The 27,510-nt window shown below is 37.3% G+C and overlaps 1 protein-coding gene across 2 annotated transcripts in view; it reads right to left on the reverse strand.

Annotated features, from left to right (window-relative positions):
- GPM6A (glycoprotein M6A) overlaps positions 1-27,510 on the reverse strand; it is a 260,729-nt gene that overhangs the window by 31,778 nt on the left and 201,441 nt on the right. For both annotated transcript variants that reach the window (XM_057537457.1, XM_007188978.3), the window contains exon 2: positions 2,792-2,984. In XM_057537457.1, the coding sequence (XP_057393440.1) occupies positions 2,792-2,984 (193 nt within the window). The remainder of the gene's footprint in view (positions 1-2,791; positions 2,985-27,510) is intronic.

Below are 27,510 nucleotides of genomic sequence, written 5' to 3' on the forward strand. Positions count from 1 at the left end.
AAGAGACCAAAGGTAAAAGTTCCAAATTAAGTATATGATCTCTGATTTCCCTGCTGAACTCCCACATGTACTACCCTTCAGAGCTGTAGTCGAGGTCTGTAATCTATTAAGGCTGGTTGTCTAAATGTTAAACATCCTGACAATTGGTTTCTGATCGATTTATACAATCATCCCATGCCAGTTATTAGGCTTATGATTTCTTATGAACTTCTATAACTAAAGGTAGCAATTTGGATGTAGCCTAAATATAGAGAATCTGTAGATTTTAAGGACATCTGTGGTAGCTTAAAATAATGCACAGTGAAAACATATTTTGTCCAGTGTAGGCTGAGATGAAACTGAAAAGAAAACGTCAGTATTATCACATTAAAATACATCCATGCAATCATTGTCTTCAGGCTCTCTGCAAACTAACCTGCAATAATCCAAAGCATTTGCAGATAGTTTAATTATATTCCAAATGATGACTGTCATTCATAAACTCTCAAGGATCAATTCATGCTACATACCTGATTCAATGGAAATTGGTAAACTGTCTATTATGGGTTTAAAAAAATTTCATTTAATGAATAATGCTAAATTTTTGGAACTAATCTGTAAAATAAAGTTACTTTGGGAAATATAAGTTATATAATTCCCTCATCTCTTTTCTTTTCATGATTTTTCAAATTTGCTATTCATTCTTCATTTCTATTTATCAGTGACATTGATGAAATAAATTGATGCTTCCAAGTTAGGAACTATGTTTAAATAATTAAACCTCTTATCTGAGTGGCTAATCAACGTCCATCTCCTCTTAATCACTATGTGTGTGTGTGATACACTTGGTTTGTTATATTTCTTATTTTACAACCAATAATCACTATGTGTGTGTGTGATACACTTGGTTTGTTATATTTCTTATTTTACAACCAATATCGCTCAAATTTTAAGTGCCAACATATTTTAGATAAACATAAATTATTTCAACTTTCTTTTTCCTAAAAACTTTGCTATCTCTATGTCCATGGGGACATGCCCTCCAGCCCCCAAGGAGGGAATTCTTGCTCTATTACTTGATAGAAACGTGCATCTCTTTTCACTTCTCATTTTCATTTTTCATGGAACTCAGCAACATTAATGAATAAAATAACAAATACAATTTATGAGCAATACTGTGTTCAAGACAATCTGACTGCAGCTGATGGATTATTTTAAAAATTTAGAAATTTGATGTATCTTCTGATATTGGAGTTGGAGAAAAGCTATCTTCCATCTAGAATGGTCTCCAGGGTGACCAAGGGTTGTCTTAGATTAGGGTCTTAGCTTATAGTCACACCCTGTCAGAAGGAATTGCCCCGGGTGAGTAACAAGTGTGATTAACCTCTTTTCGCGGAAGTGGTAAGAGCAAAAAGCACCGTCATCCTAACTAGCCATACGACCGTTCCGGTTTGTAACTCTAGAAGCATCTTATGCCAGAAAGAAGTATGTATAAATTAAGAAGTGTTGAATTTATTAAGAATAACAAAATAAAGCAACATGAAAAACATTATAATCACATAGTATCCCGAAGCATGAAATAGATTTAAGAAGTTGCACGGGCAATACACAATACAATAGAAAGTTTACTATCATCTGAGATTATAAAATAAAGTGAGTAAATAATTTATTTTCTTTTTGTGGGCAAGAAATCAATGAATAAATGACCCGAATTGGGAATTTATTTGGAAAAAAAATTCCTCTGTAATTCAATCTTAAAATTTTGCTCTCTGGAAACTTAGGCAATATGAGACTGAAACTTGAACACTAAACTGTTTTCTACTTCCAGACTATGTTTGAGATATGTTTTTTTTTAAAAATTAATTTATTAATTTATTTTTGGCTGTGTTGGGTCTTCGTTTCTGTGCGAGGGCTTTCTCTAGTTGCGGCAAGTGGGGGCCACTCTTCATCGCGGTGCGCGGGCCTCTCACTATCGCGGCCTCTCTTGTTGCGGAGCACAGGCTCCAGAAGCGCAGGCTCAGTAGTTGTGGCTCACGGGCCCAGTTCCTCCGCAGCATGTGGGATCCTCCCAGACCAGGGCTTGAACCCGTGTCCCCTGCATTGGCAGGCAGACTCTCAACCACTGCGCCACCAGGGAAGCCCCCTGAGTTATGTTTTTTAAAAAAAGATTAGCATCACCATAGTTTAGTGATCCCAGGAGTTTACATTTATGGGTAAAATGTACATTTTAAGCATAATTGGTGCTTGTAAAAGGTGCTCAATATTTCTTCTGTTTCCCACTTTACAGAAGTCAACAAGACCCTTTCACGACGTTCACTTAGGTAGTCACATCCCTTCTAGGAGGCAGGAAATAATGATGATATCACGCCCATGGCTGAGTTAAAATTTTTTAAAAGTTGGGAGTAGCCACAGAGTTTGGGTGATTTTTCCTAGAATCAGCAGCAGAGTATATACACTTACACCTGGCTCTGATTCTATATTCTGTTCTCTTCCGCTAGAGCAGCCTCTGCTCAAACTAGAAGAGCGAGAGAAATGCAGGTATTCCACTTAATGGTAACTGAATGTTGGATAAAACTTTACAGGCAAATTAAAACACAAATTAAGTCCAGATTAAGTTGGCCTCTGATCTTCTGCTGTGTACCTTCCTGTTTTCATGGTAAGGGTCCGTGTCCTTTTGACTTACGTATATACCCTAAGAGTACTTTTTCTTCTATATAAGACTGCCTCACTTAACTCTAGATCCCTATTTATTCAACACACAGCAACGTGCACATACACTCTCAAAATAACAAGCAATACCAGAATGACCTACATGGTAAAGACGTCCAGCGTATCTCCCGCAGTTCTGGCCATCTCAAAGTAGGTTTGCAGGATGTTAACAGTTCCAGAAAGAGCTTCATGACCACAGCCGCAGAATAGGGCAACTCCAGCGTAGAGCAGGATGGTGGCAATCAGAGAGGCATAGGGAATGCCTCCCAGGCATTTAATACAGCACTCAAAACACCCTGCAAAAGTCCAAAAGAAAAAAAATTAGAAATTCGTATTTTTATTAATCTAATTGAACTTTTTTCCAAACTTAAGCATTATGGAAAACATATTTGCATTTATAGATGACATCAGGTCAACCATGTAAATCAAGTCCTAGAGTGTCCTGGAAGGTATAAAAATCAAGTTTCTTAACGATAACCCCATGCTCCACAGACAGGAGAATGATTACTTATGCTGAGGGCTTCCTCTTCTACCCCCAAGCCAGAGGAGTCTTTCCTTCCCAACTCAGTAAGATACTGTCAGAGTAGAAAAGAGAGACCTGGACAGGGTTAGAATCTTGACTCCACCACTGTGTGTTTTGGGGCAAGTTTATTCTTTTGAATTCATCATTTGTAAAAAGGTGACAGTAAAGCTTTCCCTCAAATGTTCTTGTGAGCATTAAATGAGTTAATACAGAAAACAGTGCATGACTGGATAAAGATGTGGTACATATATACAATGGAATATTATTCAGCCATAAAAAATAACGTCATTTGCAGTGACATCGATGGACCTAGACATCGTCATACTGAGTGAAGGAAGTCAGACAGAGAAAGACAAATATCATATGATATTGCTTATTTGTGGAATCTTAAAAAATGGTACAAATGAACCTATCTACAAAGAAATAGAGTCACAGATGTAGAAAACAAACTTATGGTTACCAAGGGGGAAAGGGTGGTGGGAGTGATAAATTGGGAGATTGGGATTGACATATACACTTTACTATATATAAAATAGATAATTAATAAGAACCTGCTGTATAGCACAGGGAACTCTACTCAATACTCTGTAATGACCTATATGGGAACAGAATCTAAAAAAGACTGGATATATGTATATGTATGACTGATTCACTTTGTTGTACACCCAAAACTAACACAACACTGTAAATCAACTATACTCCAATAAAAATTAATTAAAAAAAATAAAATAGTGCATGACACAGAGTCACTACTCAGTAAATGTTACATCTACCATCATTGGATGCAATTTTAACTATTATTAATATTAAGTATTACTGTGTTGTAATATGGTTTCCAAAAATTGTTTGACCACAGTAATTACTTTTGCTTTTTGAAGTTTCATCATTTTAGTCCTTCATTTTCAAAAGATAGCTTTAAACTAGTCTGAAACATCAGATAACCTTGGTTGTTAATATTCAAAATGAGGATCAGAATTTTCTAGTCAGCTGTTAGGTATCTTCTTCTAAGGGATTAACTAGAAATGTTTGAGTATATATGTTTTGCAATAAGAAATACTGATGAGATACTATTTGCCAGACACTGGTGAGAAAGGAAAGTTTAGATTAGAGGGCTGACAACTAAGAGGAACTCCTATGTGATCTGTTTTGCCTCTGTCCACCTCTGTCCTTCACTGCTTCCCCACACATATCCTATTCCAACGATTCCTCCTACTTCTCTCCTTTTGCAAATTTTTGATCAAATTTTCTTTTATAATGCTGAAACTTCTCAAAATCTCTCCGTGTACTTGACTTTTTCTTTCTTCAGAAACAAATAACAAATGATATTGGAAAATGGATTGTTATGTATTGTACTTAATTAAGTCATGGAAAGTTCTGTGTGTGTGTGTTTTCCTGAAAAAAATATGGCTATTATTTATTTTTTTTGCAGGTTCTTATTAGTTATCTATCTTATACATATTAGTGTCTACATGTCAATCCCAACCTCCCAGTTCATCCCACCACACCCCCCCGCCACTTTCCCCCCTTGGTGTCCATACGTTTGTTCTCTACATCTATGCCTCTATTTCTGCCTTGCAAACCGGTTCATCTGTACCATTTTTCTAGATTCCACATATAAGCGTTAATATATGATATTTGTTTTTCTCTTTCTGACTTACTTCACTCTGTATGACAGTCTCTAGTGTGTTTTATCAATAATGCATGTATGTTTATAGCAATATCTGAAACATGCAGTGACTGCAAAGTTCCTGTGTGAAGTAACTTTATATTCAGAAGGTGGGCTAGTCTGCTATTTTAATATTGATCATCGAACTAACCCTCTTAAGAGAATCATGGATCATCTCGTCTGTCCCAGGAGAGGTTAAAAAGAAGTCTGAACACCTCCCCACTTCCATAGCTCTTGCTTGCACAGGAAAAATCATTTCCTGAACTTTCTGCCCCCGACACACATAACACACACAACACACACACAATGTGGGGAAGTAGAAAAGGTTAGAACAGCTTGACACTTCACGTGATAGGAAGAAATCTCACTGGCAGATGGGTGAGACCAGTGTGTGTAGTATCTGAAGGTCACTGAACACAGTTTCGAGTGGAGATTAAAAGGGTAGCAGAAAAATCTTTGGACTAGTCTCTGTCTCTCCATGTTGTAAAATTTTCATCTTACTGATCATTTAAAAATAAAGAGAAAAACTAAAATTGGTACCAACCCAAAGAAGAGTTACTCCTAACTTTGGCAAGTGCCCCAAACAGCCCCATGATCTCAAATCCCAGTCCTTTGTGATTTCCTCCCTATTTTTCAAGAATCTAAGAGTGAGGACTTTCTACCGCAGACACTGAGGTGTCAAAACCAGATGAAAGTATCCAACAAAACCCTAAGAGTAGGAGTCAAATATACAGGGGAAGAGTCCAAACACCAAATCCGTAGATAGGAATTACCTTTGCTGATCCTACACTTAAAGCTTTTAACAGACTAAAGATAAAATCAGAATGAGAATGGCTCAGGAGCAAATGAAGTGGTAAGCCCACTGATGGTCACCGAACTGCCATCAAGGACTTCTGACTAATTTTGTTACTAATTCAGAGTCACTTTCTGCTTATTCCACGTTTTCTCTATTGTGGTTTAGCTGGACCAATACTAGCCTCCATGCAAGCAAGCTTAGTTACTTAGACTATATATGCGCGGTGGGAGGGGACACTATATATTCGTGTTGTATTCTATAGCATTAAGTATAGCTTTAATTGAATACTGCTTTTTAAATTTAGAAAAACATGAGATAAATTTCAATACTGAGAAAACCCAAATTGACAAGCCTGAGTTAATAGGCATTTCTGAATGAGTTTAAGATCTCCAAATTATGATGACCTTTTTTTTTAAATAAATTTATTTATTTTATTTATTTTTGGCTGCGTTGGGTCTTCGTTGTTGCGTGCGAGCTTTCTCTAGTTGCGGTGAGCGGGGGCTACTCTTCGTTGCGGTGCAAGAGCTTCTCATTGCAGAGCATGGGCTCTAGGTGCGCGGGCTTCAGTAGTTGTGGCTTGAGGGCTCAGTAGCTGTGGCTCGCGGGCTCTAGAGCTCAGGCTCAGTAGTTGTGGTGCAGGGGCTTAGTTGCTCCGCGGCATGTGGGATCTTCCCGGACCCGGGCTCGAACCCGTGTCCCCTGCATTGGCAGGCGGATTCTTAACCGCCGCGCCACCAGGGAAGTCCCAAGATCTCCAAACTAAATAGAAATGTTTCTTTTACTTTCTATTTAAATGCTGTCCCTTAAATCCCTCAGGATTATATTAGCCCTACGGATAAGCACAAATTCCTCTAAAGCTCCATCACTGCCGGGTCAGGCTAGAATCTTTCCATTTCAGTCCTGATCCTCTGCAAAACTTTTACTCAAATTAAGAAGCTTCAAGCATCTCATCAGGCACATTTTGCACCATAATGGGCTGGATCCTAACTGCCCTCACTCTTCCGCGGTCCCGAGTTGCTGTTGGATTTTAAAGAAGGCTCTCAGAACTCCCATCTGGGGAAGCAGCGCACCCTTTCACAGTACTCCCTCCAGCTGCCAGAATCCCACGTAGCTGCTGGCAGGGGAGCTTCTTTCCTCCCACAGTGAGGAACAGCCTTGGCAGAGCTGCAGAGTTACCATAGTAACCGAGCTCCGGGGTCCAGGATATGCTCCCAGCAATCATCTTTTAAGGCTGAGGGCTCTGCTGCCACCCATCACCATGTTTTTACTGCACCTCAAATGAGAAACCACTCTATTAAATGAATATCAGTGAAAGCATAGTAAGTGGAATGCTGGCCCTGGAGAAAATACCTTTCTTGAGAAAACTCTCTATTAAAAACAACACAATTACTTTGCACAGGAAACATTTTCAATATTAGATATGATGATTGATTCTCAAATAGAGCTGGTGGTTGAAATACTGAACCCAGAATTTACATGCTATAGACATACCTGTATACACAAAGAAGCATTTCTCATATCCAGTGCCTGTTTGTATTTTCTCATAGTGAATTAACACTATGCTTTTACTTTCATATTAAAAAAAAGAAATTACGAGACTTTCTTTTCAACACACTCTGCAACGTGTCTGAAAATTTCAAAGAAAATAAAAGCTCTTGAGATAGTCTATATTTTTTTTAAATGAGATATGTGCTTAATTTGCTTTCATTTAAACGTTGTGAAATAAACACAAGCCTTGTTCATGCCACAAAGTGCACCAAAATAAATAAAGGAAAAAGACCTTAAGTAACAAGAAAGAGAGCATGAGAGACAGAGAATTGAGAAGAGAGGCCAACATAATGGCAGATCCTGGAAGAGAGACTGACAAGAGACTGAGAATGTATTCACTGATAAATTTTTCCCAACATCGTTTACCAATGGGTTGATTCTTTCTCTTCCAACCTACCATATCACCTTGGTCATTATCAAGTATGCACAGAGGTCTGAGTCTGTTTGTGGGCTCTCTATTCTGTTCCACTGGTCTATTGTCTATTGGTCTATCCCCAGGCCTTGGAATCTGCCTTGGTTTGTGGTGGAGAAAATTCCCCAGACTTGCTCATCTTCCTCATGTGTATCATGCTATCCATGGCTGGCTCTATTGCATTAACATATACATTTTAGAAACAGTTTGTCTGATTCCACAATTTACTTTATTGGGGTTCTGATTGGTATTTTTATACTGATTTTGCATCTAGAAATTTTTGCAAAATTCTTTTTTTGATCCTCTGAATTATTTTGATTCTGGGAATTAGTTTAAGTTTGTGTTGATAATCACCCCATCTGTGAAAATTTTGAGCTTTGTCTCTTTCTGTTCATTATTTATACCTTTTTATTGATCTTTCTCTTCACTTCACTCTGTTCCTTTACCATTATGTGTGATGCTCACTATTGGTTTCTTGGTTATAGAAGGTCTCTTCAATTTTGAATTCCATAACAGGCTTTTCCCCATCTGCTAAAACAATTTTATGTTTTTTCTTTTTACCTGCCATTTCAATGTTTTTTTCAGTTTTCAACTAAATGTATTCCTGAGAAAATTCCAACTGAGTCATACTGTATTTTTTAATACATTGCTGAATTTGTCATGCTAACATTTTGTTCAATGCTTTTGTATGTATCGATTTATTCCACAAATAGTTATCAGGGCCTCACCAGGTGCCAGGCACTTCACTAATTGCTGGAACTGTGGAACTAAGTAAAATTTAAAAAAACTGCTGCTCTTGTTCTAGAGGTGGGGAACACACAATAAACAAGATGCAGAAGTAATATACGTGAGAATGTGAAAAGTGCAAAGAAAAGTGAAACATGGAAGAGGGGTAGGGAATATCGGAATAATTCAGGGAAGGAATAACTGAGATGACATTTTTTAAAAGATGGGAAGGAGGTAAAGGAGCCAGGCAAGAGGCTCTCTGGGAGCAGAGGGTCTCCAACAGAGGAGAAGTGCGTGTGAATGTCCTGAGGCAGGTGTGTGTGTAGCTTATTTGAGGAAAATCTAAGAAGTCAGGGGCGGTAAAATAGATCGAAGCTGAAACAAAAGAACATGAGATGAGATGATGAGATGAGAAATGCAGTGGGTGAGCACAGGCATGTTAATGAATGTGACTGGCGTCGAATTTTTGCTTTCTTGCTTTGGAGTCAAGTTTATACTAGCCTGGTAAGGTGAGCTCCTTCTTCTACACCCTGGGGTTGTTCCCATCAGGTTTAGCTGCATAAGAAATATTTGGTAGAACCAGCCGGTAAAACCAACCAGGCCACTTGTGTACTTTACGGGAAGAAGTTTACTGATCTAATTAGTTACAGAACTAATAAAATTTTCTATTTCTTCTTAAGTCTGTTTGCTAGTAAGTTCAGTGTTGTAGGCATTTGTAAACTTATTATAAGATTTAAAACTTATGATGAAGTTTTATGTAACTTTTATAGTATTTTTAACTTATTCATCACCTGCATATATTTCCTTTTGTTTTCCCTGATGATTTCAATTCCCTCCCTTCTTTCCTTTTTTCTTTCCTTCTTTCCTTCCTTCCATCCTCTCTGACCCCACCTCTCTTTCCTCCTCTTTCTCTCTTTTCTTTCTCTATTCTTAAAGTGCATCAGTCAGAATAGCATGGGTTTTGTTCTATGTTTGCTACCCAAAAAAATCAGTGACTTAAAACATTACATTTTATTTTTCAATCAGATGATAATATTTCCATCCAAGGTGAGTAGTGGGATTCTCTGACCATTCAGAAAGTCAGGCTGATGAAGGGGATGTTACTTTGAGCATTGCCAGTCGTCACATCAGAATTAAAAGCATCAGGAAAGTCTCACTCTGACAAATATCCGGGGCTGCAATGATGGTGCTATTTCTTTTTTTTTTTTTTTTTAAATAAATTTATTTATTTATTTATTATTTTTGGCTGTGTTGGGTCTTCGTTTCTGTGCGAGGGCTTTCTCCAGTTGCGGCGAGCGGGGACCACTCTTCATCGTGATGCGCGGGCCTCTCACTATCGCGGCCTCTCTTGTTGCGGAGCACAGGCTCCAGACGCGCAGGCTCAGTAGTTGTGGCTCACGGGCTTAGTTGGTCCGCGGCATGTGGGATCTTCCCAGACCAGGGCTCGAACCCGTGTCCCCTGCATTGGCAGGCAGACTCTCAACCACTGCGCCACCAGGGAAGCCCGATGGTGCTATTTCTACTCGCAGTCCAATGCCTAGAAAGTCACATGCCTTCCCTCAACCACACAGAACAAAAAGTGCAATTCTACCATGTTTGCACAGGACACGGGTCCATACTTAGCCAATAGCCTGAATGGCTATTGTAATAAGTAATGCCAATGGGTTTTCAATATTATTATTCTTTTCAAATAACACATTTTGCATGATTACTTTATGCTTCCGTAATTTCTGTTTTTTTTTTTTTAAGTTACTCTTTTATTTATTTATTGGCTGCGTTGGGTCTTCATTGCTGCGCGCGGGCTTTCTCTAGTTGCGGCGAGCGGGGGCTGCTCTTTGTTGTGGTGCGTGGGCTTCTCATTGCAGTGTCTTCTCTTGTTGCAGAGCATGGGGTCTAGGCGTGTGGGCTTCAGAAGTTGTGGCACGTGGGCTCAGCAGTTGTGGCTCACGGGCTCTAGAGCGCAGGCTCAGTAGTTGTGGCGCACGGGCTTAGTTGCTCTGTGGCATGTGGGATCTTCCTGGACCAGGGCTCGAACCCGTGTCCCCTGCATTGGCAGGCGGATTCTTAACCACTGCACCACCAGGGAAGTCCTCTAATTTCTGTTCTTAAATTACCTCTTTTGTTCTCACTTTCTATGGGTGTAGTTTGCTCTACATTTCGTCATGTCTTGAGATGGATGCTGAGCTATTAATCTTTAATCTTTCTTTCTTCTTTTCTAATACAAACATTTAAAGAGATAAGGTTCCCTTCTAAGTTTGCTTGAGTGAGTTCCACAAGTTCTAATTTGTAATCTTTTCACTGTTGTTCAGTTATAAGAATTTTGTAAAGCCTATTGTGATTTGTTTCTGAAACATAATTTATTTATATATTTGTTTTCTTTGATTTTTTTTTTTTTTAGTTTCCAAATACATTAGGCTTTTTTTCTATTTTTTGGCGTGTTTTGTGTTTGTATCTTAATTGCACGGTTGTTATGTAGAGAAAATGGCTTACGGGGCAGCAGTCTTTTGGAATTTATGGTGATTTCCTTTATGTCAAAATTTAGACTTGAGTTTTTCAGTCTCTAAAGGTAGCAGAAATTAAGGTCACAAACTCACAGGAAAGCTGGCCTGTGAGCTGCCTCAGATTCTGAGGCAACATTTTCCCCCCTCAACCCACCCAAGGTAAAGGACAGGTAATTTTTTTCTGTCCTACACAGAAATTTTGTCATCCTTGCTATTCTGTTTATTTTTTGCTTCATCTCATTTTGTTTTCATGGTTTAGCCTCCTGCAAAAGACTTTTAGAGTCCTGGATGTTGTACTGTGTATCTCAAGTTGATTCCCTGTCTAGGAACTCAGGCTGTTTCCTGATCCCTGCTTCCAGGACATCACAGGTAAAGCCAAGAAGACCAGAACATTAAAGTGACCACAGAGCCTGCCGTTAGCTCAAAGCTACCTTGCTTATCCCTCTGAACTCCTCTTTTACTTTATTTTTGGCTTCTGAGGACTCTGCTTACTCTCTTGCAAGTGTACCAATGTATACTTATATAAGTAAATATATTTTAGTTATATCTACATTTTAAATATGTATATTTTAAATACACACACATATTAATTCCACAATTTAAACTGCTTTACAAAAGCAAAGTTTTCTATGTTATTTAGTCGACCATACTGCTGCGAGTTCACTCTTTACTACAAAGGGACAACAAAAGATCACTAGATATTTGAGGAACACCTCCAACTTGAAAGAAGGAAACAAAAATAAATAAACACAAAGAGAGCTCAGAAAAATGAGAGGCAAAGCAGGCAGCACGCATGCGCGCGCACACACACACACATTCCTAAATTCCCCTAGGATATAATTAAACACGCTGTATTCTTGAAATAAGAGTGGATGCTAAAAATAGGTAACCACAAAAAAATTAAAAGCTCTTATTAAGTAAGAATATGATAGCAGAAGTTTAAGATTTAATGGATGGGTTAAAAGACAAAGAGAAGGAAATCTAGGTCAAAGAACAAAAAGATGGAGATGGAAATTGGAGAGAAACGATAAGCAACTTAGAAGGTCAGATGAAGTCCAATTTCGACCTTCAAAGAGAATGAGGTCCATCAAGAAAACCAGAGAAAATGAAGATTAGCCAATCATCAAATACTATGAAACAGCAGATCAACTCTAGAATTGAAGATCGCACATCTCCAGATGGACAGGACTTTTCTTCATGGGCTGGTTTCCTGGTCCTTACACACACACACACACACCCACTGCTTCCCGTACAGCCACGCGATACCAAGAAGAAGAGAGGCCTGGGACTGGATGTGTGGCTCTTCCCATTACAGCAAGTGGGGTCATGGAAACAAGTGTCTTAGACAAAGCCATCATCAGACAAGGGAAATGGGAAGTTATCCACTAAAGGGAAAGCAGATGACTTTTCAGAGGACTGTTTCTGAAGACTTGTAACAATGCAATTTGGCCTTAGGATCCTTAAGTGTCTGTGGAAATCTTAGTGGCGTGAAGCCAACCTCACTTTCTCTTATGCTATTATATATACAAGGAAACATGTCCCGTGCATGGAAATAGTATAGCCACCATTAAGTCAAGACTTGACTGTACTAGGATTATTTCACACGCTCATTCCTTTGTTCCATGTCTTGCGCAACACGGGCACCAAATCACTGTATCAATATACAGTGAATGTTTTTAAGCACCTATTAGTTCTACATACTGAGTCTGCAGGAGTGACAAAAAATATGATCTCTACTTACTAGTAGTGAGAAACAAATAAGCCTACATACTAGTGGGAAATAAAATTAGAAATTTCTAGCACCTTTTCACAAAGTTTTCCAAGAATATTCTACCCGAATGTTTAGTATTGTTGTGATATCGTGCATGTTCAGTCAGAGCAGCCAGAATCACCATATTCATCCACAAATCAGAAAGAGGGGCAGTGGCCTTGGAGTTCAAAGTTATTCAGAGAATAGTAGAAAAATGCCCTTGGTGGGAAGTATAGCGTACTAGAAGGATGAGCAATAAGGTAAGAGTTCAAAATTGTGCTTGTGAAGAATTTTTTATAAAGTTTATAGCAAACAGAATATCTAACACTAACCCTCTGATTAATGACATCATCATCTAAAGTTTTAAAGCATCCTAGAATATAGCTCAAATAATCCCCCAATATTATTGAAATGCTATTAACATTTATTTAAATATAGTCCTAGCCTAAACAAAGTACAGAGTTAAATATTTGAATAATTCAGAACCAAGTGGGATTATCAAGAATACAAACGCACATAACAGGTTTTAATGTTAAATATTTTAATCATTGCTACAATACTATGCTTAAACAAATCAGTTCCTAATCTTAAAAGGAACATCTCGGTGAAGGGAAAGAATACGGAGAGTTTGGAGATATTCTTTATACCCTCCTAAGTTTGTGGCTGGGTACCAAAATCACCAGGGATTTTCTCAAAAACAGAGATCCTAGGATCCCCTCCATTGAAAACTTTGCTGTTTTTATCAAGTACTTCAGCTGATTCTGATGCACAGATGTAACAGCATATAGAAACGATGCAGTATTATATAAAATCATATTAAATATCTAACCTACTTTAAAACAAGTTGATAAACCAGATATACATGTAATACAGGGATTAAGAAGGATTTACACTAGGAATTTTGTACAAATTATTAAACAAACTATGCAGTTTGTAACTAAATGACATCAATAAGAATTTTTTTTGAACAGTTCCAATGCATCAGAAACAGTGCCAAGACTTTTAATGTACTGATGGGTGTCATCTCCACAGTAACCCTACGAAGGGGGTATAATTCCATACAGGTAATTTCTCAAATGATTATTGAGGGCTGGTACTGAAAAGTATGTGAAAGCCTGCGTATAGTGAATTTTCCAGAAGAATGATGACATTTTCCTTTTAAAAATGTTTTTATTATGGACACTTTTATAATATTATTTACAACTCAGAGTTTAAAAAAATATATCACTAATTACTGAACAATCTGTACTGGTCAACGTGACTTAGCAAGAATGTTTTGATTAATTAAACTCATTTCCCTAAGGCAGAAAAGTTAATTGTTTCAGTAATGATTAGAACCATACTCTTCCGACTGTGATAAATAAGCCCTTAGGATGAGGGAACAGTCAGGTGGAGAAAGGTTGCTGAGGTGCAATCAGAGCATCCCTGGAAGGTAAAAAAGTGGAGCCCCCCAACCGGTCTGAGTTCCAGACCCCTGTGAGGTTTTGCAGAACACATCTTCCTTGTTCAGAAGATGCTCCGAGATCCAGCTAAAACCCTCACCTTCCCCTGTAAGGAAGGAGCCAGTCAACATAAATATCAGCACGGCTGTGTCCTCACAACATCCAGGCCTATGTTCAAACAAATGCCGCTTGTTTGTTTTGGGGGTTATCCATTGCTGCCTAATGAGCCATCCCAAAGATGTGTTAGCTTAAGACAAAAATATATTACAATTTCTCATAGTTGCATGGGTTTATTGGACCCCGATGGACAGTTTTCACTTGGGATCATTCAAGCTCTTGCAGCCAAAAGATGAATGGGGTCAGGGGTCATCTGATTCTTTGACTGCGCTGGTTCCTCCACCGGCATGTGTCGTGAAGCACCCCAGCTAGCACGCCTGCCACAGCTGAGGACTTGCTAGGAATATCTCATTTCCGGTGGCTTCTCCCAGAGGCTCCTTAAGCTGTCTCACAGCAAGGTGAGGCGTAATGGATGGCTTCTATCTATCAAAGCAGGAGCTCCCAGACAGAGAAAACAAAAATGCCCAGTCTTCTTAAAGGCTGAGCTCAGAAATGGGCCACGTTCTACTGTCAGAGTAGTTACAGGCAGCACAGATTCTCCAGCGTAGGGAGACTGACTCCAAGACGGGATGGGAGGGGTGGTAAAGAATTCGCAGCCATCTTCAATCTGCCACAAGATCATCCAGTTTAAAACTGAACTTTCCACCCCAAGGATCACGTTGTTTTTGTCCAGGACACTCACTGACATATGACACACTTTTTATCTAATTTGTTGACTTTGTTTATTGAATCTCTTCGCCAAAATGAAAAACCCATGAAGTCAAACATTTCTGGGTTTTGTTCATTTTGTACGCCTACTTCCTACAACAAACAGAATCACACATGGTAGATGCTCAATTCACATGTGTTGCATAAATGAATTAATTGGAACATCTGTCCCCAAAACCAATTAGGACAGGTGAGAAAGAGGTCATTAGCTCCAAACCTTCCACCATGTCTACCCTGCAGACAAATGTCAGAATCATGAAAATTTCCTACTTTGTGACCAAGAAGAAAAACTTGGGGAATACAAATTGGTTACATTATTTTTCCTTTTTTTTTTGTCCCATATCTTAAAAAAAAAAAAACAGCTTATTTTTCTTTTGAAATAATTGGTAAAGAGTATTTATGCAGGTTTGCTGGGGAGATAATTAACAAGCCTTCCTGTAATGTATTATCATAATTTTGTAGAAGAAAAAACTGGGATTAGGATACTCATCATACAGTATCATATGGGTAAGTACCTGCCGGTGCTTGGATTTGTACTAAATATATTTGTCTGTAAAATATATTTGCTTTAATAATACACCATACTGAGGATTATCAACATGACTCTCCACCAAACAAAATAAAAACACATACTTCTAGTCAAGAACAATAGAGAAAGAGTCCACAGAGGATTCTGAGCGCTGACATTTTAAACAGATCAAAATTAAATTCCAAACAGAAGAAGCTGATGACATTGACAGTAAAAGTAAAAATCACCAGCCTCCTAAGCAAACTAATTCAGGAAAAGAGAATAAGTGTTTTTCTTAAAGTAATTTAAGATATTTACTTGTGCTCAGGAAAATTTTACATGATTTTGAAAATATCTGTTAAGTACTGCTGCAAAATATTGTGGTGCCTGGATATGTTTTTTTGGAAACAGCTTTGCCTTCCTAATAATGGGTGTATTCTCTGTCTTACCTCACATACCACTAATTCAAAAGCTGGGGGAATTATTTCAAAACGTAAGTGGAGCTATATCACTCTCCTGCTTGAAATCCTTCCCTGACTTTCTATCAGGTTTCCTCACCAGCACACCTTCCGTCAGCTGCCGGCATCCCTTCCCACCAGGCGTCGCCGGCGCTGCACACCAGCCGCAATGGCCACCTTTCAGTGCTTTGAAGACAAGCCTTTGCACCCTTGCTAACCCTCCGCCTGCTTCTGACGCTCTCCCTGTGTTAGGCCCCTTCCTCCCCCAAGTCTCCACGTCTCTTCCTTAGTGAGAATCCCCTTTATCATTCATGAAAGAGGATCCTATTTTCAATACTAAGAAAGTCTAGTGGAAATGGTGCATTCACTGATGATAGGGTAGAATTCCTTTAAGCACAGTGTATCTTCAAGCTCATCATTTATTAACAGACATTTATTTTTTAATTATGCATTTTTCTACATCAGTACTTATCACTTGGTCACCAATGACGAGACCACCCCAATTGTCAACATTTTGCTTTTGTTGGAATTCTATACTATAGCAGAGTAGCACTGGTATTAACTGTCATTTCCATATATGTACATATAAACGAGCAATAAAATAAAAAATAATCTTTACTTAAGTCTCTTTAGATAAAGTGACAACTAGAAAGAAGGAAGGACCTGGTGATGAAATGGATCCTCTAGGAAAAATTGGGGATATGCTGTTTTAACGGAAAATACTTCATACTTATGTGAATTACACAATTGAGCCTGCACTTTTCATTCTTGGCTAATATGGTGAACCATGTATTATAAAAATTTTTTTAAATGTCTTCTGCACATCATGAAGGAGCTGCTATAATTGCCCAGAATTTTCAGTGTGATAAGGTGCTCTGTGTTGTGAAATAAACTTTGTGCGTTATATAATGAAGCAATATGGCATTAGGTTATTTTAAAACTTTAAACAGTATATAAGGTTTTGTGAAATTGCACCAATTAAATATAGCAGTCTGGATTCCAGATCAAGTATCCTAATATTCTACTATTATATTGCTACTTTAAAAATAACAAAAGAATAAGGAAATTTTAAAAATTAACCTTAAAAAATAACATTTACATTTTAAAAATTAAATTGGTCAAAAAAATAAAAAAATATATTGCTCCATGTTTAAACCATATGACAATTTTTTTTTAAAGTATTGATCAGTGTTTTCTTTGAAACTCCAGTGAAAAAAGGCAAAATGGGATCATCATCTACTATCATAATCCAAGTAAATGATCAAATACATATTTTATATCCAACTGGAGTATACTTAAAATATAACTGAGTAACAGAGGATCTGTGTCCTTAACCCCTAATTTGTTCAAGGGTCAACTATATATATTAATCAATTTGCATTTCCTGCATATTTTTTCTTTGCTTCCATATCTTTCTTTAGATAACTTCTTCCATCAGAACTACGTGTTACAAATAGATATATATCTCTATAAAAACCTCATGTAATATTCCATGGGTAAGAGACATTAAAGTATACTCCCAATTGCTGAATAAAAAAAATGATATATATATATAATTGAGTAATTTGAAGACATTCTTGAAAATAAAAATATAACTTTAAAAGCTAGTGACTAAAAGAACTATGTAATAATTCCAAATTACGAATTAAAGTTGTGAAAGAAAAATTAGAAAATAAAAAAATATAAATTCTCTTTTTAAAGATAGTGTGAATTACTTATGCAAAGTTTATTTCTTTAATTTAGTTTGTAGACATTCACTATGGCATTTGCAGATACAACCGTATTTCTCTAAACACAATGGTAGGTTTTTGAATGCAATCTGGTATTTTAGAATTTACATATTTATTCTAAATTTAAAAATAGTTTTTTCAGAAAGGCAGGTATTAACATTTTCTATTTCGTAGTTACTACAAGTATACAAAAATTTGGTATGAGGCAAAATGTAAAGTCATCGTCTGAAACATCAAAATGATAAGAATATTTTAAAGTAGAGTTTCTTACATCAAATGTAATTTCAAAATCTGTATGGAATAGAGAACAAAGCAAATCATCTCCTGATCATCATATTAAGATGTTTTCCCATGAACATTAGCAGAACTTTCAAAATGAGTATATTTTTTCACAATTAGTTTCACAATCAGTTGTTTTTTGACAATTAGTCACAAACTGTCATAATTTGTTAGAAGGAAAACTCTCTTCCATAGTCCTGAAGTACTGTTAAGGGTGTCTGAATTGTCTAATGTATATTTGGAAATAGGCAAAATGGCAGCATTGCAAAGTAGAAATGTCACTTCTGCAAGCGCTATCTTTTCTCAAGTGCCAGAGACTTTAAAAAGCTAAAATATATTTTTTTAATCAGCAGAATACTATTTTTCTTTTCTCTCCCTCTCCCTCTCTCATCAGAGGAGCGATGGTCCTCTGCTCTGCTCCCTAAAGGCCAGGGAAGTACTATCTCAAAGTCTCTAGTAAATCTTTTTAAATGTTGTAGAGGAAATGTTGGTTTTATCTGAGCCAAGCAGAGGCCTGCCATTTTGTTGCTTCTATTACAATCTGAAGGAGCATTGTAATCACAAAATACAGATGCACAGTTTTTTAATTACAGTGATTTTCTTTCCCGACTAATTTGTCCCATACTCCGCATATTTCATGTCCCTTGCTTCTTTTGATCAGATCCCACACGACTCCTAGATAGTGGTGGTTGAGAGATAAAGGTTTAGAGAGAGAGAAAACGACAACAAAGTAGCCTGTGAACATGTTAGAAGGGGATCGGCCTTTTAGCTGTTTTTGTATTCTGCTCACCCCTGGGCACATCTTTAAGAGAGCTCAGCCTGTGTATGAAAACCTGTACTTCACATAAATCTTTTTATTTCATGTTACTAATCCCCAGAATTTTGTGAATACACACAAAGCTCATTTTCAGTTCCTGCCAGTCACTTCGAGTGGCTGTCAAGTTAAAGTAAGAACTGCTGCAAAAGTAACAGTAGAATGTCCATGGAAAACTGCAAAGACAGATACATTACATAAAGCATTAGGTTTTTACGATCTCTAGGATATACTCTACGCTTGGGTATAGCACTCCTGTGCTGCAGTTTGCACGTGAGCTGACAATCTGCTTCTGAGATCAGGAAGTGGGATTTATGCATCTTTACACATCCAGGATTTCATATACTTTGGTTCATGAACACAGCAAGCATGGAATAACCCCTAGGATGTACCTTCTGCCTCTATTTGGTGTGTTTTTTTCTTCTTTTAGTTACCTATGTACAGGAAGTATAAGTAAACTTCAATTTCAACATGTTGCCCACTCAAATTATATTGGAAAAAAATATTAGAGTCACAGCAATAGAATCAAAACATGGAGCTTAACTCGAGGAAACCTTAGAAGTATATTTCACAATGTAAAGAAAAACAGTAATTTCTGTCTTTGGCCAAGACTGGTCACTGCTGAGGTATGATGGAAAAGAACCCTGAAGACAGTAGCAGCAGAAATGTTATATTTCTGCTTTTTTCAATAAGCAGCAGTTAGTTAAACTTACCTAGTGTTTGTTTTTTTCTATTTTTAAATAAGCAAAATCTAATTTTAAAAAACTCCATTGAGGGACTGTGTGAGGTATAGAACTGGCTTTATTACCCTTAAAGCTGCTGTATAAACTCATTAGCTTAATGTTTTTCTCAAATCATTGGAAAGTCTAAGTTGGATCATCCTTAAAGACTCTGCTCACTAAATAAACACACTGGCATTAAAACATGGAGGACAGTGTCTTGTATTCATGATAAAAACTGTTGACACTTGCTGCAGTTTTGACAGGTATATATGGTCAAATTTAGATAATTGAAAGGACTATTTTTATCCAACACATCTGACAATGTTCATGTTAAGACTGAACTTGGAAGTGAGTGAAAGGAATTGTAGTGAAGGATATTTAAAATTGTTTAATTAGTGACAGTGACAAATATATTCCAATGATATGGTAATTTCTGCTATTTCCTTTGAGCTCTCAAATGTGACCAAACCCCCTACAATAATTTATAAAATTGTATTATGGATAATGTATCATATGTAAAGATTTCTCTCTACTGGTAAAAAGAACATATTTTTTAAAAAATCCTATTATCATTTTTAGATAATATTCTGAGAGAAGAGTTTACAGTAACTCCAGTGGTTTACTCTCATAATCAGACTGTAAATGAGATCTATATGTGCTGCTGTTTAGTTACACAAAGATGATACACATGCCTAAGATTATTTTCCTTTCACTTAAGAAACCACAAGACCTGAAGTATTTCACAAACAGAACTGAATGAGGAAAATCCAGGGGAAATATGCTACAAAAGGCACCTTGACCATCTCGTGACTAGGAAGCAAATGTCCCCAAGGGACTTGGGCTCTATTTATGTTTGATCCCAAACATTCAATGAAAGCAAAGTCACTGTCTGTTGATTGGGATTTTCTCCCTCTTTTTTCAGCATTATCATGACTCCCATTTCAACCATGTATTTGGTTTGTAAACTATATAGATGTAGCTAACTAATCAGGAAGCCTATCCATTTAAAAATTGAGCAGATGCTGTAGTTCTAAAGAACAACCGAAAAGGATATTTCTGGACGAGTTTGGCCAGAATACTGCATTTTTCCAAAGAGTCCCAGAATCTGAGCTGGTAGACTTATTATATTTACATCAGTTATAACCTAAATTAAGAGAAAATATGAAACATTCATCTAATAGCCTGGTTGCTTTTGAAAAAGAAGAAGAGAGAGCTGAACTTTTATTTGTAAAGATATAAGTTACTAAATGTTGACTCTACTGCCAGACAAATAATAGATAAATTAACAATATCTGGGAGTCCAGACATTCACATCAATATATTTGGAATTCTAATATTGAAAAAAGCATATTAAAATGTACTGTGCATTATATTCTATGTGTGATTTGTTAGTGAATAATGAACATGCACGACTACAGCAATGAGAGAGCTCAAGGGTCAGGTGAGAACAGAAAGACAGGCCTTGCGGGTGGGTACAGCTCATAACCTGCACAGCACTTCATTTCCCTTGGAGCAAAGCCAAAAGCCTTACAAGGGCTTTCGAGCCCCTGCCTGAGGTTCTCCCTCATCATCTCTCTGACCTCCTTGCTGTGATGAACACCCAGCCTTGGGCATTGCTAGAAGCTATGCTCTCTCACAAATATTCTTCCCTCGGATACCTGGGGACCCTACTTCTTCACATCCTCCAAGTTTTCGCTCAATTTCTATCCTCCCTATCCAATTCACGAATTGTATCCTGCTTTCCCCATACTCACAGCTGAAGACTCCAATTCCTGTGACTCTGCTCTGCTTTGTCTTATTTCCACATTACTTTCCCACATAATACTGAGTTTACTGCCCCTGTATTATCTATTGCTTATCTGTCTTCTCCACTGGAGTGTAAGCTCATACACAGTTGGCCCTCAATTAACATTTGTTGAATGAATATTACCTTTTATATACATATAAGCTTATGCTTATGACTGCCAGGTAAAAACCTAGAATTCACAGTCAACAAGGAAAATAACAAAAAGAAGTTGCTTAAAAGATACAGAGTTTATATCCAATATCCTACATGCATGTGTATTTGGAAGTAATGTATTTCTATTTAGCAATAAAAAACTATATTTAATATATTATATATTCCTAATCAAAATATAAATTAAAATTAAAAAAATAAAAATCAAATCCATAGCCAGAAAGACACACGATAACCTCCTATTAAAAACTGCACTATATATTCCATAACCTCAAAGAAAAGAGTGCACAGCCATTTGACTGGATCCTGGTTTTCCACAATATCGCAAGAGCTCCTACAAAACTCCTGGGAAGTAAAACTGTAGCATTAGTTGGAGACTTTAACAATTTAGCCATGGAGTCCATACATAAAGATATCATTTCCCAATGACTGCATCCACCAATCTGATACAAATGACAGATATTTCCAGAAATAGAAGAAAGCACAAGGTTTAGCTATCACTCCATCTCACTTTGTGGAACATTTCTCCTCTTAGCTTAAAAAACAAAGAAACACATCAAAACAGAAAGTCTACTTGTATTGTAGCCATAAATAGTGCACTGTTTTACAAAGAAAATGGTACAGATATAGTTACTATCTAGGACAACGAATTTTAAGCATATGTTCTAAATTATTCTACGGTAGGCAAGACAAGAGCTAGTTAAGATTCAGTGGCAAAGAGCCTTGAGCAGAGAGCCAGCAACTTGGCTGCTAAGGGCAAGTCTCTTAACCTTCCTTCATTGTTAAAGGATCCAATGACTGAATGGTCTCTAAGGTCTCTTTCTGCTTATAAAATGTTTTTAACAATTTTTTAAAAAATTCACTGGGTTTGATTTTCTTCCTCCAATGCTCAGTAGATCATAAACAATGTATTACGGACACAGGGAGAAAGAGAGTCTTTTTATTACTCCAGAAAGCTACGTTAGAACGTTAGAGGTCTTTCAAAGAGTAGGGTTCGAAATTGTGCTACACTAGTGTATTTTCTCACTTTGCAAATATTTGATAATACATTTAAAAATACAAGAAATAATTTAGTATGTTATTTGACTTAAAAGTCCTACAAAGTGTAACATTACTTTATAATGGGAGAGTAAACTCTAATACAAATTTTATAAACACCGGATACTTAAACTTTATAGTCGCATGTGTTCTGTCACTTTGTAAGATCCACTCACACTGGGATAATGAATATTGGTAATATAATATCCACTTTTACATATAACGCAATGAACGGTTATTGACAAAGAAATCCTAACACATTAGCAAAACCTTGAAGCAACTATTTGTTCTTAACACTTATTAAATACTTTCAATTCAAATAGTTAAGTCTTGGTTTCATTAGATTTTTAGTAATTACTTTAAAATGTGGAAACGATTTTAAAGCAAAAATAAGGTTGAAAATCACGACACACTCGTTGAGCCTGAGATTCTAAGTGCCACCTTCCTGGTTGGCAAGTTTATCACTTGTTCCCTTCCTTTTCTGTGGAGGCCTGGCTTTTGCCTTAATTGCTGAATCTGACAGGAATGAAAAAAAAATTCAAAGAACAAAACATATTCCGCTAATAATTCCACCTGATAATAATCACCCTACACATGACAATAACATTTCTGTAATGCACATCCATTCTAATTACATTCTATATTACATATTATCTATATTACATGCTAATCTACATCCTTATACATTCTAATCATACTCAAGGAATGCTTTCCTGTATAATGGCTTGTGTGGTTCTCCAGTGGTATGTTCTTTGCAAATTCTCACATTTCTCCCTATGCGGCCAACATGGAATGAAATTCCAAAGCATTATTACAAGGTATAATGTAGAAGGAGTAAGAAGGCACTGGAATAAAAATGGAAAAATGTTACTTAATTTTCTGTAAGAAAAAAAAAAATCTCCCCATTAACTCCCAATTTTTAGTACCCAAGAAGGAAAAATGCTCAAATAGAAAATGGATAAATGACAGAAATTCTATACTACATTTTACTGAAGGAAATGAAAATAGTACTGAATGACATTATGCCATCAGTATCACTGACAGATAACTTGCTTGAAATCTGTGACACATACTTTCAAAGAATTACTTATTTACAAAACGGGAAGCAGTACTAGGCTTCCAAAAAAGCAATCTAGCAGATATAAAAACAAACTGCTACCAAGGCAGTTAGTTTCCTCATATCGGGAAACCTACAATGTAAGAGATGAGGAAGAAGCTTCCCTGGTGGTGCAGTGGTTAAGAATCCGCCTCCCAATGCAGGGGACACGGGTTTGAGCCCTGGTCCGGGAAGATCCCACATGCCGCGGAGCAACTAAGCCCGTGCGCCACAACTACTGAGCCTGCGCTCTAGAGCCCACAAGCCACAACTACTGAGCCTGCAAGCCACAACTACTGAGCCCTCGCACCTACAGCCCGTGCTCCACAACAAGAGAAGCCACCACAATGAGAAGCCCGTGCACCGCAACGAAGAGTAGCCCTCGTTCACCACAACTAGAGAAAGCCCACGCACAGCAATGAAGACCCAACACAGCCAAAAATAAACAAATAATAAATAAATTTCTTAAAAAAAAAGAAATGAGGAAGAGCCAATAATCTTCTAAAGTTGCAAATGAAGAAAAAAAAAACTCATTATATTTAATGGAGGAAAAAACACAGCAAAGAACAAAGTTACCTCGTCTGTAGTCATTCAGTATCATAAACTTTTGGTCACAAATCTATGAGAAAGATAAGAAATAGGGCAATTTCTGTCTTTTTAATTAAATAACTCATTTGCCAAGTATTATGAGTAAGGTCTATGGGGAAAACTGTAAACCAACGTGGCCTGGTTTGCTGTGCATCTGTGTCTAATAGTAGATTAGAAAACCTATCCCCCAGTGATACACTGCCTTCTCGTCACCAATTATCCACTCATTTCTTCCATTAACGTCATTATACAATTACAAAAACTTCTAACAGGGTGTGTCTAGAAAATATTCAAAATAACTTCAGATAATCTCATTTCTTACATCTCACAGCAATGGAGCAACTATGTACTCATTTAATTGATTTATTATTATTAATCATCAGAAGGAAGATTATCATATTAAATTATAGGTAAGTATTTAAAATACTATTGGGTGGAGTTAAACATAAAACATGTGAATCCATGCAAATGGATTACAGTCATTTTCCTGTGAGAATCTAAGAGAACAAGGAAGTCTTTCCCATTAAAAACACAAATTAAAAGTGATCCATCACCAGTCGAACCAAACTAAATAAAACATATTAAAAAACTTCATTGAACAGATCTTTGACAGGTGCTCTTTTGAAAAGTACATAGAGCATCTGAAGCCAGAGTGCATGTTTTTGTTTTCCAGGCTTTTTATTCATAGTCCTTGTGACTTATTATATATTTACTTTTCCATGGTGCAGTTCTGTCTGACAAATGCAGATAAAGATGAAAATAAAAGCCATCATCACTACCATCTCAACCATGGCTAAAATTTTCCTAGTTGTTGTGTAGAGACCTATAGTATCCACAATAGTAATAGTCATGTTTCCTCATATCATTGTTTATATTTTCTGTATGCTCCTTCTAACTTCTCATCCATCTCCGAACTTTCAGGAGCTCCCCTGAACTTGCACTTAACTCAGTATCATGAGAGCCTTTGGTGCCCACTCCGTATTACATTTCCTCTTAGTTACGTGATAGCTCAACTTCCAATCTTTAGCGTTTGCATTTTTTTCCCCACAGGTGTCTTTAGTCCCACAAACGTTTGGTCTGCCCGTTGGGTGAGCGTAGGGAAATTAATGTCCACCTGAGAAGAACCCTCATCTAATGATTGACAGAGTTGAGTATAAATTCCCAGATCCTCTCCTAGGGTGAGACGGCTCTAGAGATGTGTGATCCGCATTGGCTCTCAATGTTTCCCCAGCTGGATGAGGTCCCGACTCTTCTAAGTGACAGCTGGCTTGATAATGCATGCTTTATCAGTGTTCTTCTTTTCCCAAACTTTATTAGCTGCCTCAGTTTCCCACTCTTCTAGTGGTATTTCCTTTGCATTTCAAATAAATAACAAACCCCAAATCTCTGTACCAGGGGCAGTTTCTAGGGGAACTCAATTTAAAGACTGTGACCATAAATTCCAGTTGCCCAAACAATCCCAGCTTAATTATTACTAGTACCTACATTTATTCCTCAAAGTGTGCTAGTTTGGATGACAAACTGTATGGTCATCCCACCATCGGGAATATAGAAACCACGGGATTAGAATGCTCTCTTCTTCCTGGTGCCAATCACGCCGATCTGCCAATGCCTTCACTCTTGACTCTGTTCTAATTTTCTCCTATTTCAGAAATGGAAATGCCTTCACAGGTGACAAGTGAGAAGATCTCTGGACTTATCTGAAGCTAATTCCTCCCCTCCTGATATCTACAGACTCTTGTATAATCAATTTATTCTTTCATGCATATTGAACTTCTTCTCCATTGGATTTTCCCATTGGCTTCCAAAAGTCCTTAAATACTTTTTAGTTTGAAAACAAAATTTTTAAAAGGTCTCTCGTATTGCTACATATCCTGGCACATAACATGTGGCTCTTGACCTAGTTTCCTTCTCCCTTTCCTTCTCCCTTTCATAGAGAAATGGTTTCCTTCTCCCTTTCATAAAGAAATGGTTTCTAGTTGCTGCTGACATATTTGCCTCTTTCAGTCATCTCCATCTGGCTCTGCAAGCCATCCCTCCAGTTTAGCTTCCCGATCCATCACTACACTGAAACCATTTCCCATGGTTTCCTACATTCACCAATGTACAGGATTCACTTCTCCCCTAAATTGACCACCGATCACCCCTCCCGCTTTCTTGACATTCCTCTTACTTGGGCTTCATGACCCAACAGTTGTCTGGCTTCTTGGTTTTCCCCCTGCCTCTCTGGCATCTCCTCCTCTACTTCTTTGCCTCTATCTTCTTCTACCAAGGTTCTAAATCCTGACAGCCCTTCCTGCCACCCTCTCTCTTTCAGACACTGAAAGTGCCCTTAATGGGTCTTGCTTCATCTCCACTGGCCCATCTCAATCAGAATACTTTGAATATAAATTTTATGTCCTTTCTTTGCTTTATAATACATGAATGACTTTTGTCTTAGAATAGCTTATAATGTTCTTGATCTCTGAATAAGGATGAACCCTTAGCCTGGCTTTCAAAACTCTTCATTCTCAGGTCTCTGCCTACTGGATCTTTATCTCTTGTGGCAGCTGACACTGGGCTCCTGGAGTTCCTCTCTGATACAGGACTATACGTTGCCCTGCCCCAGGGTCTGGAATGCACTCCCAAACACACACACACACACACACTGCACCTTTATTTTCATCTACTTAACTTCTATACCTCTTTTGATCTCTCCGCTTAATGGTTATTTCGTGAGACAACCTTCCCTGATCTTCCTGATAAGGTCATTTCACTGAGACCGTGGCCTCAAGCATGTGTTTGACTCTTAAGCAATGTTGCTCTGCACAAGGGTAAAGTATAAGTTTTTGCTCAATGTCATATATTTAGTGCTCAGCACAATGCCTGGAAGATATCTGCATGGTTTTTCCCTTCACCTCCTCATCTCTGCTCAAGTGTTATTTTTACAGTAGGGCCCATCTTTTTAAATCTTATCTAAAACTCTGATATTCCCCATTCCTCAGTATTTTTCCCATAGTAATTACTGCCTTCTAGTATACCTCTAGTATACTATTTAAATTCAATATGTGTATGCTTTTAGCATGTAAGATCTGTAAGGACTTCTTGCCTGCTTTGTTCATTGCTGTATCTTCAGCACCTAGGACAGTGTCTAGAATATACAATAGAACATGATCAATACATATTTGTTGATTAAATAAAAAATCATGACCATCAGATTAATCTCTCTTACCTACTAAAGTGGGAACAGGAGTCTTAACCAGTAAATGCCATGCAGATTAAATATATATTCTTAGAAAAATAATATATATATATATATATATACACATTTTTTTTTACTAATTGTCATTGTAAGCCTGTCATTATACTACAGTTAATAAAATCAAATGTTTATCTGCCCTTCATAACAATGAGAAATGAAAGTCAGAACCCAGAGAAAAGGCTTTATCTACACATGGAACAGA

This window comes from Balaenoptera acutorostrata, chromosome 21 (assembly GCF_949987535.1).
Source record: "Balaenoptera acutorostrata chromosome 21, mBalAcu1.1, whole genome shotgun sequence".
Classification (NCBI taxonomy): Eukaryota; Metazoa; Chordata; class Mammalia; order Artiodactyla; family Balaenopteridae; genus Balaenoptera; species Balaenoptera acutorostrata.